This window comes from Alosa alosa, chromosome 9 (assembly GCF_017589495.1).
Source record: "Alosa alosa isolate M-15738 ecotype Scorff River chromosome 9, AALO_Geno_1.1, whole genome shotgun sequence".
Taxonomy (NCBI): domain Eukaryota; kingdom Metazoa; phylum Chordata; class Actinopteri; order Clupeiformes; family Clupeidae; genus Alosa; species Alosa alosa.
Window position 1 is genome coordinate 32,737,177 of NC_063197.1, and position 16,605 is coordinate 32,753,781.

Consider the following 16,605-nt stretch of genomic DNA (forward strand, 5'->3'; position numbering starts at 1 on the left):
TCTTAATAGTAATATTTAGACACTTTTATTTACTTCGGTCAAGATTTAACACAATTCACAGAGCTGGTGACAAGATTGTTTTAAAAAGTGGACTAGTGTTGGGTTGTAACTTTGTGTTGTATCGTCATCATAAAACAATAATAAAGACACGTAATATTACAAACAGTTGAACAATTTGTATAATAACCTGACGATATGTATATTGTTTTTTTGTAATGTCCGACGCAACAGATTTTTTACAAATCGCCTGAACTGCTTTCACTGAGTTATACTCACAGTTCTGCGTAATAATTCCTCGTTTTCAGAAGGAAACGAACAGCAGCATCTAACACATTTAGCGCTTGATCTATGATATAGATTAAGATGAATTATATAGAAATGATCATAAACGCACAACAAAGTAGGAAAACAAAAGATAAGGAAGTAACTAGATAAGCTCACTTTATATCACAGAAATCCGTATCCCAGAGTGTCGTTTCCCGCAGGGGGCGCTCTGTGTCTTCCAAAGCTCCAAAGAAGCCGTGTCTATCTGACTTTCCCGAGTATGGCTATCGAGTTAGGGCCAGCAGCTTTCACAGCTAGTTGCAGGGGTGTAACCACTAGAAAGACTGACGCTTTAACTCCTCCTCTGTGCCCTGCTTTCTCCCTCTTTCACTCGTTCGTTGGCTCGCCTCAACGGTATTTCATTCCAATGCGGGCGAAGAACGGAGCACCAGCGTCTCTTCAGCCGTGCTGACAATTCGCTCAGGGAATTACGGTGTCTCAGCAAAGACGGTGTGACCAGGAGACAACGCATGCACATTTTTCATGCATGGAAGTGTGTTTTGGACTACAAATGCGAAGCTGATTAAATGAAGATGCGGAAGATATGAATCTATAAATATTTCTCCTTGAAACTTTGGACATTTGCTGGAGAATTCCGAGGAATGGACTACACAGACGCGCTGTTTTCCACATTCATAGATATGAATACAACTTGAACTGGGCGAACGGCACTGTTGAGGGTCAAATGCGAAGTACCCAAATGCGAAGAAGCCTACCGGGTGAACGACTTTCGTTCGTCCCCTTTCTGCTGGTGAAGAAACCGTGCGAAGCCCATCCTCCCCAAGAAGGAGGAATTGGATTTACGTTTCTCTGTTAATGCGAACTTGTGCTGGTTCATACATTCCGTTCATTTAGTATTTCTGTTATATGGAGATAACCCTTATCCTGATATTTTGAAGTTGCTGGACTTCCACTGGGTCCTTGGGAGTTGGAGCCTTCAGGATTATTACTCTCTGGGCGCATTTTCATGTCAGCGTTGTCTGCTGTATGACAATGGATTATTTACTGTTTATATGCAGCCTCTTGCTGCCACTGACGTCAGCCGTTGAAGGTAAGAACATACATTGGTATTAATAACAGGCTATATAATAATATTTTGCTAAATTATGTGTACAGTCTGTCACCACCACACAGAAATACGGCACCTCATGTGCCCCCACAACAGCGCAATATCTTATGTGCATAGGACGAGTTCGTCCAGACTAGCTTTACCCTTACATGTGTATTCAACAATAACGCACTTATTGTTAATATTACGATCATAAAATAGTGTATCGATGCGACACCAGGTTCCTCAAATTGCGAATCACAGCGCTCCCGCAGCATGGGGTAAACTGCTTTGCGCGTAGGAGCCAAAACCTCTTAGGACCCTCAAGGACCTGAACACACATTTGAATTGCACTGACCAGGATCTGTTAACGTGTCCGTTGTTTACGGGTTGGATGCTCATTTACAAAACATACGGTTCCTCTCAGTGTTGTTCGGGACAAATGAGCGCAGCCTCGTCTCGCAGTAGGGAGTCTCATCCTCGCCTGCGTAGCCTACTTACTTTTGGTGGGGGAATAGGCTACCCAGCTTGCCTGGGACTGAAACCGTCAAGCCCGCTCAAGTTTTCATTTAGGCTACCTATGTTCAACGGGGCCCAACGACAACGTTGACTATCTTATTATTAAACATGTAAGTTCTGACCAGGGCTTCGGCACTAGTGTATTTATGATGAGGTCAGAAGCAGAGGATAGTTTCTAAAGTTTGATTTGCCTATGATGTCTACAAGCTCCGAGGGTATATGGATTTATCTTGTATTCTCCGAAGTGTTTGATGTATTTTGAAGTATTAAAAATTAAACAGCCATGTATGTCTTTTTATGAACAATAACACAAAAATGCTCCTCTTGATCTCGCCGCGTTAACTGCTTTTGTAGGAACAATTTATGTCCACGTTCAATTAGGCAAGTTCAGATGTGTAGCATGAATACTGATCAAAGTTAGATGATTGCTCGACCTATCTGTCATGCCCAACACCCAAGGCCTAAAATAATTAAATAATTTTCTTTGCATTAAAAATGTAGAATTATTTCTAATAAGTGCTTATACTGGAAGCGAAATGGTTTGTTCATGTAATAGGCTACTCGATTAATCCACGCAGCTGGTGACGGTTTTTTTTCACCTAATGATTACTACATTGTTTATCAAACTGAGATAGCTTATGGTCCTATTGTAAGATTGAGGTTGATATTGTTTTATTCATGTTCGCCGCAGGAGTGTTTTACAGTATTTAAGAGCAACATAAAGATAAGAGGCGGTCGGCTCGAGTCTGTGTTTGGTATATTGTAGCGTGCCCTTTGACTAGGCCAATCTGCTATTTGCCTTCCATGGGATCTGAGTTGCGCGGGTCAATTCTCTCGCATAGGGGGATCACACGCAATACAGTGGGGTAGCGGTGATAAACAGATGTTTTTATTTTTTTTAATTTATTTTTTTATTTTATCTCCGATTTTGAAACATTGAGATGTTGCTTATTTATTTAAATTAAACAATGTGAACAGAAAGTGGAAAAAATGTGAAGAGCCAATGCAATCACCTCTTCGTTGAAATATAGGCCTATAGCTTTTTTTCTACTCGAGGCAGTAAATAAGTTGATTATTAATTTCTGGGCTAAACCTCGTCTTTATCAGCCAGCGTCTATATACTTTCTTCCTTTTTGTGAAACACCCCGTGTTCTCCGGAGAGATTGATTGCTCTGTTGGTAGACTCCGATCTCACCGGCAATCTGTCCCCGTGTCGCAGGGGGTCATCTCACACTAGTGCAAAAGGAAACAACTTTTGTTTGTAATTGAGTGAATGGTAGCTAAAAGACGCTATTTACAAAACATGTGCTAATGTTTTATTTACAATTTCTGGTGTATTCATAAACACATATTACATATCCCCTTTCTAATTTTAAAGTAAATTGTATGATAATGTCCACAGAGAGTCTTTCCCAGTCCCATTAAAAAGTAGACCTATAGTATAGTATGGCTACCCATTTACTGTATTTACAGGGTTAAACTGCTACAATATTTGTACTAAGAGCAAATGAAAGAATTTCGACATATGGTGCTCGGTAAATAAATGGCAATCCACATCGGCGAGGACAACTGGGAATCAAATATAGGCTATGCTCTAGAATAGAATATGCACATTCCAGTTCTATCTCTTCCTACCCCTTGGCACTCGAGCTCGGCATCAGTGTTTACTTGGTTAAGTAGTGCAACTGCAGCTGGGATGCTCTGAACGATAAGGCGTTTATGTACGCATGCGATGTGCAATAATGGAAAGATTTTCTGTATTTTAATTACAATCTACATCGGCGGTGGCCTACTAGTGGGTCATTGTAGTGAGTTAAATGCACACGCACGCACACACACACACACACACACACACACACACACACACGCACGCACACACACACACATACACACACACACGCGATGCCTGAAGATGCGATCAAAATGCATTTCTGTTAGTTTTTGAAACATGATTGGAAGCTGCTCTTTGCCAAAAGAAATACAAATATCTCTTTCTATGTCTCTCTCTCTATATATCTCTATGTGGTATGTGTGTGTGTGTGTGTGTGAGAGAGAGAGAGAGAGAGAGAGAGAGAGAGAGGAGAAAAATAGAGAGTGTGTGTGTGTGCTCTCCATGCGTTAAAATGAGCGCAAACCTCACTCGAGACATATAACTTGGGTTTACAAACACACTCTGCTTTGCAAATGTGCGGCGCACGGCCCTAATCCTGCGCACTCTTGTGCGCCCTCAGCCTCTTCATTGCTCTGTCCATTCCACAGCAGCAGGGGCCATTTTGTTCCCCACACTTCTGAGTTCTGTGTGGAAACCTCATCACCGTGCCAGCGTGAGAGTTCATTTTGGACACTGGGAAATCCAGTTTCAAATGTGGGCTATTGTTGACGATTTTATTCCCTTGACCACTTATTATTATTTTTTTTTTTAAATTTAAGTAAAACAAACAAATTATCCAGTGTTGTGAGTGCGTTTGTGTCAGGCGTGAAACAATGTGTTTGATTGACGTTTATCTTGAAACTCGTTGCTGTTACCCTGGGCATGCTGTAATGGATGAGACCCCCCGCACAGCGCGAGGGAAAGGAGACCTCAATGGACCTGCATGCATGCCGGTTTGTTTTAAGGATAACTCGCCAGCCTTCGTGTTTGTAACAATAACGGCCTGACGTGAACTGACAAAAGACGAAGAAAGAAATGATTAGTACTTCTGCACACTTCATTAGCAACTTAAATGATCACTGGGCTAATTCGGACTTTCACTCTTAGGCAAGCAGACTTGCAATTTGTGTAAGAATGCCTTCCATGGGTCATTTCCATGTAGATGAGGCAGAGCCGAGGACAAACAATACATTTAAATGTAAGCTTTCTTGGGCAGTTTGCGAGACAGCTGCGTTTCTGGCATGTAACAATTCAACATTATTTAGGATGCATTGTAGTATTTAGTAGCCTTGAAAGATTTTTCCAAATGGTTTATTGTCATTTCTCATCTCTCTTTAAATTAATTTCATTGTGTAAACAATAGCTTATTTAGGGCGCACTGACAATTATGTCCAATTTTGAGTTATATTAGGCTACAGAGAGGAAATAATTGTTCCTACGGATTCATACGAAAATTGTCCACTGATTTGATAATTGCTTGGGCCTACTCTATTTGTAAATCAGATGACCGAAACTGAATGTTGGCGGTGTGTAAAGCCCGTTTTGTTATAAAAGGAAAAGCCAATTAATTGAGGTGGGTTGACTAGAAAGAAGACAGGTCACCGTGGCCAGACTCACACAGACTATATAACATGTATTGATTTGTCGCCGACTCTATGTGGAGGATCTGAGACGTGGCCTAGCCACGGGCGCTGCAAATAGAGCATGTCTTCCGCTGCTGAATGAGTGAGCGCAGGGCCGCTGAAATATCAATCCTACGCTCCTTTAGCAAATGGGTAAACGACACACTGTGCAGCTCATGTTAGTGAGGCCACTTGATTATGGTCGCAATTACCCGCGTTCATTCAATATTCACAAGAGTTTTGGAATATGGATAACGTGAGTCAACTCAGAAGGATGTTGTAAAATTAATTTTGAGTGAATTAGGACTACTTATTGACTTGATTTCCATCAGTGCTAACAGTGGCTAAAATGTAGTCTCATTTCTCACCTCGTCGTGGGTAATTCTTTCATTTAGAAACGGCAAATCCTCCTCTAAACCCTTAACAAAGCGACCGAGCTCCAGTCTAGCATGTGTCCTGTCAAACTTGTTCTGACAATAATACCAAGGAAAGTTGAAGTAATGCCTTAAAGCGAACACGTAATTCCTGATGAATTAATTATCTAACAATGTAATTCTTCAGGTGAATGGAGAAAAGTACATTCATGAATGTAGCAAAGTCATTTGATGATGTAATACTGTAACTATTTTTTTAAAAGAAAAAATAGTTGAAACGTAAGAAGCAGCCCTACATAAACCCAAAGGAGTGCTAGGACGAGGGTTGGTGTTACAGTATAATAGCTCGAGGATCCTAGTCGGTTGAAAGGTCACGGTAAGCGTAAGGAGTGGGCTTGTTGAACAGATGGACAGTGCATTTGCTAACTCCTTAAAGGCTCAGAGAGCTTTCAGTCTTATATGTCGCTGACGCGCTTACAGACTCTATGAGACGCCGGCCCCGTCATGCGCTCTCACGAAAACTGGACACACACACACACACACACACACACACACACACACACACACACACATCCTCTCAGCTCTGTGCTGGGATTGAACTCAGTGTCCATACTAGATACAGGCCAGACAAGTCCACTCCTTTCCAGCACCACTTGGAAACGTTCACTGGGATTCAGTCTTTCTGTTTGCCCAACAAGCCGAGCAAAAAGCGAGCTGGACCGATGACCAGTGGTTGGCAAATGGTCTGCTAATTGATTCCGAAGTGCATTGGATGCGAGCAGGAGTTCCCATTGCGGGTCTGTTTGAGCTGCCCCCTCAAAAGGGCTGTCCAGTCCGCTGGTGATGGAGGGGCCGGCAGAATAGCCACGCTGGCTCTCCAGGGCCAGCACTGAATGAGTGTGGACCTGCCCACTGCCAAAAGCCCATTGGTGTGGTCCACAGCCACTGGAGCGGAAGAAGGGTACTAGAGAGAGCACTGTGTGTGTGTGTGTGTGTGTGTGAGGGAGAGGAATCGAGCAAAAGACGCTCAGGCTTGCCCTTAGTCTCTGCTCAAAAGACGTTCAGGCTTGCCCTTAGTCTCTGCTCAAAAGACGTTCAGGCTTGCCCTTAGTCTCTGCTCAAAAGGTGGTAAAGGAGGCGGCTCTGGCACATGTGATATCTCCCACTGCTAAATAACACAGCACGGAACTGCAGATTATAGGAATGAACGAATACGAATAAAAAATAAGACGCTCAAACAGATGTTTGCAATAATGAAAGAAATATATAATATCTAACATTTCCCCTCATTCAGGAGTGGTGGAGTCACTTTAATGTGCTGTTTTAGGCTCTTTGTGGAGGGATGTGTGTGTGTGTGTGTGTGTGTGTTAGACCAAGCGTCGGAGCGGCCAGAATGATTTGGTTGGCGGAGGTGTGGGCTGGTTTTGAAGTGCTAGCGTCATTGTTGTCCGCCCTGTGTTTAGCCGTTACCCTGTGATTTAACAGTCATGTTTTTAAATACAATGGTGCCCAGAGGGGATCTCCGGCACTCTGCAGGAAAAACTGAGCAAGAAAACACACACACACACACACACACACACACACACACACACACACACACACACACACACACACACACACACACCAGCACAAAGGCATCTGCGCTGGGGAGCACATCTGAACCTCAACATAGATTTAACCTGAATGTGTCATTAACACTAACAGAGACGTACACACACACACACACACATACACAGGCAAATATACACACGCAAATATACATACAACCATGCAGTCCACAGATGCACATAAACCCAAACACGTCATCCCCAGACACACACACACCCACACACACCCACACACACACACACACACACACACACACACACACACACACACACACACATCATGGTGCATGATAATGGTGGCGATAAAGAGATGGCAGGAGGGCTGACGTGAGGCTCACAGAGCCGTGTTGGTGGACGTTGCCGTGTTGGTGGACGCCCACAGAGCCGTGTTGGTGAACGTTGCCGTGTTAGTGGACGTTCCCAGTGACACTGCTGCGGCTACTGGGGCTGCTGGGGCTGCTGCGGCGGCTCATGGGGGATGACTAAGAGCTCTTTATGGGAATGCCTCGGACATTACGCTGCAGCAGGCCAGCAGGGCCGGTGGCTGGGCCAGCAAGGGAAGGCCTGCGCACTGCACTGGTGTGTGTGTGTGTGCGTGTGTGTGTGTGTGGGTCTGTGTGTGTCTCTGTGTGTGTGTGTGTGTGTGTGTGTGTGTGTGTGTGTGAGCCTGTGTGTGTGTGTGTGTCTGTGTGTGTGTGTGTGGGAGGGGACTGTTTTTTATAGGCTACAGACTCTTGTAACAAATTTTGCCGATGGAGCAGAAAGGGATCTTTAATATTTGCTTTTACTGTATGTACATGTGTGTGTGTGTGTGTGTGCGTGTGTGTGTGTGGGTCTGTGTGGGATCTTTGATATTTGCTTTTATGTAAAAAAGTCAGAGCCACGTTGGAAGTGAAGGCTTCAGTGGACCTGGCCAAAGTCCAGCAGATCCACGCCAGACCCGGGCCATATCAGGGCCACATCAGGACCACATCAGGGCCATATCAGGGCCACATCAGGGCCTCATCAGGACCATATCAGGGCCACATCAGGGCCACATCAGGGCCATATCAGGGCCACATCAGGGCCATATCTGATGCGGTCCACAGCTCTCTGTGTGTACAACTGGGCTCAAGCAGAAGTCCTCGGAGCATAGAATCACCTGGCCAGCAGCTGCATAGAAATATTTAAAAGCGCAAAGTAGGTTATGAAATAAAAAATAAAATCTGTAAGCAATAAAAAAAAAGAAGCCATTTGAAACTGAATCATATCATGGAGGAATCGGTCTTGAGTGGGGGTGACAGGGGCAGTTGCTCTGGTGGGGAATAGGTGTGTGTGTGTGTGTGTGTGTGTGTGTGTCTGTGGTGGGGAATAGTTTAATGGCCGGCAGCACCTCCTGATCTGGTGCAGAGCAAGTCCGACTCCACGCCACCTCGGGCTCCACAGGAAATGGACAAAGCCGCAGCTTTAGGTGCAAACGTCCACTTTGATTAGCGGCAAGGGTCGCTGTAAATATCCTGAGTAAGGGGTGGGCCGAGGAACCGGGGGTAGGGCTGGTGTGTGTGTGTGTGTGTGGTGGAGGGGTTTACAATGGCTACTAAATTCCGAGCACTCGCCTCTCGGCTACACCTGCTTTTAATCTGCACATCAAAAGGATCTCAAGAGCTGCAGAGAGGGTCCCTCCAAATACTCCCATTTTCGGCCGCTACCTCTCGGCAGGACCTGGGGTCCTCTAAACGGCGTCGACCCTCCTGGAGCCAGCGAGCGTTTAGACATATTCCCTGACGCAGCCCCACGAGCTGCTTTCTGCTGGCGCTCGACGCCGCAGACTCATTTTCTGCTGTAACTGTTCAAATATTTGACCTTTTTACACGGGCACTCCGAGCCGAGCCTCACATCCTCTTATTGCCCTTAGTAAATTACAGCCCAGGCGCAGGACAAGGGAGGAAGTGCTTTATAATTTTCTGTCTGAGTGAGTGTGTGTGTGTGTGTGTGTGTGTGTGTGTGTTAGAGACAGACAGAGGGGAAAAAAAGACAAGGGAAGTGTAGTTTCATGTTCTTTGTCCCAAGGTATGAGCGAGGCAGACAGACAGACAGACTGAGTGAGTGTGTGCGTGTGTGTGTGTGTGTTAGAGGCAGACAGACAGACATAACTTTCTCTGGCAGTCCCACCAAATGTGTCCGTGCTGATTTCTTTATTTATTTGTTTTGTTTTGAACTTTTACTGCCCCCACGCTGCAGGGCTCGTCCATTTGGCCGGCCGTAATGATGGCGGTGGTGCTGTTGTTGTTGAAAAGGGGCGACGTGTGAAATGTGGGGTGTTTTTAGTGCAGGAAGTCGTCTCGGGAGCCTCTCCACCATTTGCCATTTGTCATCTGCCAGAGAAGCTGTTTTCACACCGAGGGCCGGCCTGGCCTGGGCTGGTCTGGCTGCACAGGCCGCTTCACGCCTCCGAGAGACTCTCACACACACACACACATACACATATACACATCCGCATGTCCTCATAGAGGCTAATCCTGCCTCTATCCTGCGATTTTCGCAATCGATGTCATACATGCAGCTCCTGTCTGATCATGTGAGTGTGAGTGTGTGTGTGTGTGTGTGTGTGTGTGTGTGTGTGTGTGTGTGTGTGTGTGTGTGTGTGTGTGTGCAGTATGTACCGCATTGTCCTCTTCAAATGGAAAGCATGCCTGCTGCCTGTAAAGGGCCACAATGTAATTACTACTTTAACCCCTTGCAAATAATAGCCTTCTGTCTCACACACACACTCACATGCACACTCTCTCACACACACACACACACACACACACACACACACATGCATATGCTCACACACACACCGCATAATCACCAATTGACCAGTGCAGATTAATCAATGTGACCTCAGTGTGAGTCTGAAGATCAGCCTGACACACACACCCACACACACACCCACACACACACACACACACACACACACACACACACACACACACATGATCGGCCTGAGGCCTGCTGCCATAAATATGTCCATTGTATGTAAAGTGGCATCAGCGCTGTTTAGAGTTGGAGAAGCGAGTGAGGAGAGAAGAGAAGATGGAGACTTTATTAGCAGAAGCAAAGCTCACATCCTGACCTTGTGGGCATTTGTGGGCACTTGTGGGCACACGGCCAGGCTGAAATAATAAGGGAGGGGGCTGCTGCCAATATAGTGACACATTGCTGAGGAGAGATCCAAAAGCTCAGCGCTGCCCTTTTACAGTGAAACCTCCCACATGCCGACAGTCCACCACCCCCCCGTAACCCCTGCCAGGTGACAGAAGTGTGATTGTCAGGTCTGCCGGGCCGTAATGAAGGCTTATCTGTTATTAAGGCTCCATGGACCCAAACGGGTTGGCTCCAGGATCAGCCACACGGCAGGAACAAAGAGGAGTGGAGTGGGGGCTCTCGCTTTCAAAACCTCCACTTGGTCCAGTATCGGCTCGACCGCTTCATCTGAAAGAGTGTTGAGAAGATTGACAATGCGAACAGAGTGACCCCAGTGAGATCAGGGGGACATAGGAAAATGAGCTGTGGGAGACAGGGTGTGTGTATGTGTGTGTGTGTGTGTGTGTGTGGCGGGCGGATTTTAATCTAGTCTTGGAGCGCTGCCATATATCTATCTCTACATCTTCAATTGGAGCAGCTTTGGCCTAGCGGTCCCTGGGAAGAAGGATGCATGACTGCGTCCCCCTCACACACACACACACACACACACACACACACACACACACACACACACACACACACACACACACACACACACACACACACACACGCTACTCTCCGCCCTCCACCCTGCTGTCGAAGGAGACGACTTATGGCTTTGATGCGAGCAGGAAGGCACCTCGTTGCCAGAGCTTTCTAATGAGTCGGAGCTGCAGCAGCGGCGTGGCGCTGTGAGTAGCCTAGCTGTAGCTTTTTGTGTTACGTGAAGGCCAGAGTAGCCTAGCGTAGCGCTCATGTTAATGAAGGCGCTGTGAGTAGCCCTGGCGAAGCTTGTGGCGTGGCGCCGTGAGCAGCCCAATGTAGCGTTGTGAGCAAATGCCAGGGCTTGCCGTTGGAGTAGCCGTTGGCGTGGCCTGTGAGTAGCCCAGTTTAGGCGTGAGGGCCCGCAAGGTTTAAGCACACAGGCTCTACAGACGGGTGAGGAACAGAGGTACAACTCAAGCGGCCTTAAAAACGTGTGGGAACGGACAGCGTGAGTGAGGAGTTATGGGTAGTCAGGTAAACCACAGAGGCTGCGAGAGCTGCTTTGCGTAGGATAAGCGACTTGGATGTGGCTTAGTGTGGGAAAATAATGGAAAGGGTTTTGGGAAAGTCCCTGTTCCTGACTAGGGGAAGCACACTAGTTGGCGTTCCTGTGTTATGTAGAGGAGAAAGCGGCTCGTCACAGACGTAGAGACGGTGCACACACACACAGGTGGGCTTTACGGGGTCCGGGGAATACAATGCTCCCTCTCTGAGCTGTTTACCTTTCCCACTGTCTGTGGGACTCAATGGCCCTCACACTCCTCTACCGGCTCCTACCCCCCACACACACACACACACACTCACACACACACACACACACAACATCCCACTGGAGCACCCATCAACCCTGTTTTCACACGCTCTTTTCATCTCTTTCCTTTCATCTCTTCCTCTCTCTCTCCTCACCTCTCTCTCTCTCTTCTCTCTCTCTCTCTCTCTCTCTCTCTCTCTCTCTCTCTCTCTCTCCTCTCTCTCTCTCTCTCTCTCTCTCTCTCTCCTCTTCACTCCCTCTCTCTGGCTTTTTCTCTCTCACTCTCTCTCTCTCTCTCTCTCTCTCTCGCTCTCTTCCTTTCCCTGCTCTTTGTGCCACTGTTTCTCTCTCTGTGGTGTTAGAGACTTATCAGGGCCAGGTCCTAATTGCAGCATTATTCTCTCCTGGTTATCTGTGTCCCTGATGTGATAGCAGCCCCCCCTGCCCGGTGGCTGGGACAGTGGCCCATGTGTACAGCAGCCCTTTACAGCGCACTGGAGCCTTGTCTGGACACTTGTTGATAAGATTGGACAGGGCCTAGAGAATTCCCCTACAGTGTGTACACGCGCTAGCTGGCTGCTAGCTCAGTCAGAATAGATGAGGAGAGGAGACGAGAGGAGAGGAGAGGAGACGTGTTGTCTCATTTTTGTGTCATGTGACAGTAAGCGGCACTCTTTGCTTCCCAATCTCACTATATGCAAAAAAGAGCCGTCTCTGACACCTAGACGACAGGTTTGAGGCGTGCGTGAGGCGCGCCTCTCAAGTGCTGCTTTGCCTACGGCTATTCGTAACACACGAGAACACCTCGCTCTCTTGGGGAACACAAAGACGAGGCCTAATAGACCAAACGTGCCAGCCAAGCGCATCATGAAAGGGCCCGCACTCTGAGTAGCGTCTAGAACACTGGGAGTAGCACTTTATGTGTGAGTAGTTTAGAACACTGGGACTATCGCTTTATGTGTGAGTAGTTTTGAGTCCCATGGATGTAATTTTAGTATTTGAGTATAGCTTGTAGTGGTGGGAGTATAATTTAAATGTGTGAGTTTAGTTTGTAGTGGTGGGAGTATAATTTAAATGTGTGAGTATAGTTTGTAGTGGTGGGAGTATAATTTAAATGTGTGAGTATAGTTTGTAGTGGTGGGAGTATAATTTAAATGTGTGAGTTTAGTTTGTAGTGGTGGGAGTATAATTTAAATGTGTGAGTATAGTTTGTAGTGCAGTAGACTTAAGTGCTAGATGAAGAAGATGGAACGTGATTGTGAATGGAGCTGTAGAATGCATGGTGTGAGAGTAGACACTGAAAGAGATCACACACACACACACACACACACACACACACACACACACACACACACACAATAATAATAACACACACACGCGCACACACACACACACACACGTCACACACACACCATTGCGCAATACGCACACGACGCTGTCACAACACACACACACACACCTGTATCGCCAATATGCGCTTCGACGACGCGACGCGACGCGACGTTAATGCATTTTGCGCACACTACACACAATAATAACACACACACCACACACACATATTGATGACACGCACACCAGGGGAGTGTTTGTCCATGTGTGTGTGTGTGTGTGTGGATAGAGAGTATTTGTTCTTGTTTGTTTGTGTGTGTGTGTGTGTGTGTGTGTGTGTGTTGAAAGGGTAAGGTATTTATATCAGACCTGTGGGGAATGTGACAGGACAGCCTTAGCCCCTAAAGCCACTCTTGCCCAGCTGCTCCTGAGGGACGAGGGGCTAAAAGGCTGCTGATGATTAGGATTCAATTTAGCTGGCCATCAATCAATGCCCACAGCACACCACATGATTGTCACCCAGCGTTGTTGCTGTGTGAGTGTGTGTGTGTGTTCACACCCCGCCTCCTTTCCTCACACACACACACACACGCACACACATTCACACCCCCGCCTACCCCCTCACACACCCCCTCTCAGCACCACAGGGGAAATGGTTCTTTTTTCTGCTAATTAAGCAGCCAACTGCCTCACTCCTTACTTATTTATGAAGATGTGTGCGGATCGAACTGCACTTGCTAGGAAGAGTCGGCCTAATTAGTTGTGCACTTATGGCGAGGCCATTAGGCAGTCTGGACAATCTATAGGTGGGAGCCTTGACTGCCTTGTCAAGGCCCTTCATTCTCGGCTATCACAGAGAGAGGCAAAATACAGTTCAGACGGAGCTTAAGCGCTTTTACTTTAGGGGGCCAGATCAGCTCAGTGGATCAGATAAAAACACATTATCCACACACACACACACACCACACACACACACACACACACACACACACACATTTAACAACAGTGACACACACACACACACACACACACACACACACACACTCACACTCACACACACACACACACACACACACAGTGACACATGCACACAGACACACATTTAACAACAGTGACACACTCACACACAAACACACACACACACACACACACACACACACACACACACACACACACAAAGCAATCTGTTGTGTCATTAATCCATCCACAGGTAATTCTGAGGCAATGAGATTGCCACTCTGGAGACGACACTCTCACACACACACACACACACACACACACACACACACACACACACACACACACACACACACACACACACACGTGCACACACACACACAGATAGATATAGATAGATATACTTTATTGATCCCTAGGGGAAATTCAAGACACACACACACACACACACACACACACACACTCACGCGTTGGTGAAGAGTGCGTTTGTGTGCTCCAGAGCCCAGCGCAGCACTGGGGCCGCATATATATATATCAGCCAGCCTTTAGCTCAGCCACAACAGGCCCATGGATACCCAAGAGCCAGCTGCCAGATGTGGGCTGGGGGTGGGTCAGTGGCGTCTTTAAGCGATCGGCCGATGGGGCTCTCTCTCGGCCCGATCCATATCCCGTGGTCATGAAAAGCCACGTGGCTCAGCTAGACGGCCATAGATCAGTGTTTGGGGTCGATAGCGTTGAGTCTGTGCATTTTAGATGCGTTAGCGTGGCGTCGGTCAGAACAGTCAGCTGAGCAGCAGTGGCTCCGACTTAACACTCACCTTCAGAAAACCAGCTAGCAGGGCGTGGTCAGTAGACCTGCAATTAGGGCTTTGGCCATCCGACTGGATTTTTCTCTGTCATGAGTGTGTGTGTGTGTGTGTGTGTGTGTGTGTGCGTGATTTTTCTGTGTGTGTATGTGTGTGTGAGTGTGTGTATAAGAGAGAAGAAAGAGAGCATCTCTTCTCATAGTCTGAGAGCAGGTTGAGTCCATCTGTCAACGGCAGGCATGTTAAACGGCGTTGTTTGGCACATTCCACTTGAAAGCGAAGAGAGGGAGGCGAAGCGCTATTTCACAATCAGTGCTTTATCCAGGGTGAGATCTCTAACGGCTTCATTTCCCAAACTCAGCACCCACTACTTGAGCTGTAGGAGCCAATTTATTAGGTAATGATTGAGCCGACTCAGGCGGCTGGGCTGCCGTGCCTCATATGGGGTGTGTGTTGGTGCAGTTTCTATCGCCACCGCACACACACACACCACACACTCCACACACACTCCGTGCTACATATGTGGTGTGTGTTGGTGGAGTTCCTATCGCCACCGCACACACACACCACACACTCTGCTGCGGCCATGGGAATCCCTCGCTGCTTAACACACACATGCACATAACAACAACAACAGCAACAACACACAAACACACACACACACAAACACACACACACACACTGCTAAGCCCAGTCTCTCAGTTCAGTCTCCTCAGGGTGTTGGATGGGTTCTGCCTCCCCCCCGCCCCAACTACCCCCTGCTGTCAAGAGCCAAGGCAGAATCTCTCTCACTCTATCCCTCTCTCTCTCTCTCTCTCTTTTCACACCATCTTCTCTCTCTCCATCTCTGTCCTAAAATCCCTCCTCCTTACTCACCCCCTTTCTCTCTCTCCTTTCATTCCCCCCCCTCTCTGGAGGCAAATTAATCAATCAGGCTCTTGCTCTGCCTGGCGGTATGAGGCTCTGGTGGGGGTATGGTGGCCTGGTGGTGGCTCTCCCCGATCACTGGCTTTAGTTACACATCAATGAAAAGTGAATAATACATTATCCACAGACCCCCTCTGTCTCGCTTTTCACCACACACACACACATACACACACACAGATATACAGTACACCCACTCACTCTCTCTCTTTCTCTCTCTCTCACTCTCTCACACACACACACACACAAACAGACTCACAGATGTATGCCCCCCCCACCCCCTCTCTCAAACAGACACACAGATGTACACCAACTTACTGCACACACACACTAAACACACGCACACACACATTCTTCCTCCCTCGCTTCACGTCTTCTCCTTGTGTGTGTGTGTGTGTGTGTTTGTATGTGTGTGTGTGTGTGTGTCAGGAGCAGGCGTGGGGAGTAAAGGTCCTCCTCTCTGTGGCAGCTGTCCTGTTAATGCTCTCTGGAGGCCAACCGCTGTTCTGCTGCACATATTATTCATCCTACCCTTCATACAGCACACACACACACACACACACACTCACACACACACACACACACACACATACAGCACCGGGACTCACACCATTGAATATGTATGCTCTTACTGAGAAACAAACAGCATGAACTCCTTCAAATATGCATGGGGCTGCATGTGTGTGTGTTTGTGTGTGTGTGTGTGCAAGCTGTATGAAGGGCTGCGTGAATTATGACTCTAGTTAGGAGATCGTGCTACAGGCATAGACCCCTCGCTGGTCACGTGTTGCACTTAGAATGCAAATCTAAAATTCTTATTTCAGGTTCATGTCACATATGACCCGTAAAGAGAGCAGAAATGAGATTTAATTCTTCAGAGTAAACAGGATTGTGTGTGTGTGAGAGAGAGAGAGAGAGCGAGAGAGAGAGAGAGAGAGAG

At 47.1% G+C, this 16,605-nt stretch overlaps 1 protein-coding gene across 1 annotated transcript in view; it reads left to right on the forward strand.

Moving 5' to 3' along the window:
- The first annotated feature begins 693 nt into the window (after positions 1 to 693).
- LOC125300103 (ephrin type-B receptor 3-like) overlaps positions 694 to 16,605 on the forward strand; it is a 60,061-nt gene continuing 44,149 nt past the window's right edge. The window contains 1 exon segment of the mRNA XM_048251660.1: positions 694 to 1,375. Within this exon segment, the coding sequence (XP_048107617.1) occupies positions 1,312 to 1,375 (64 nt within the window). The 5' untranslated portion in view covers positions 694 to 1,311.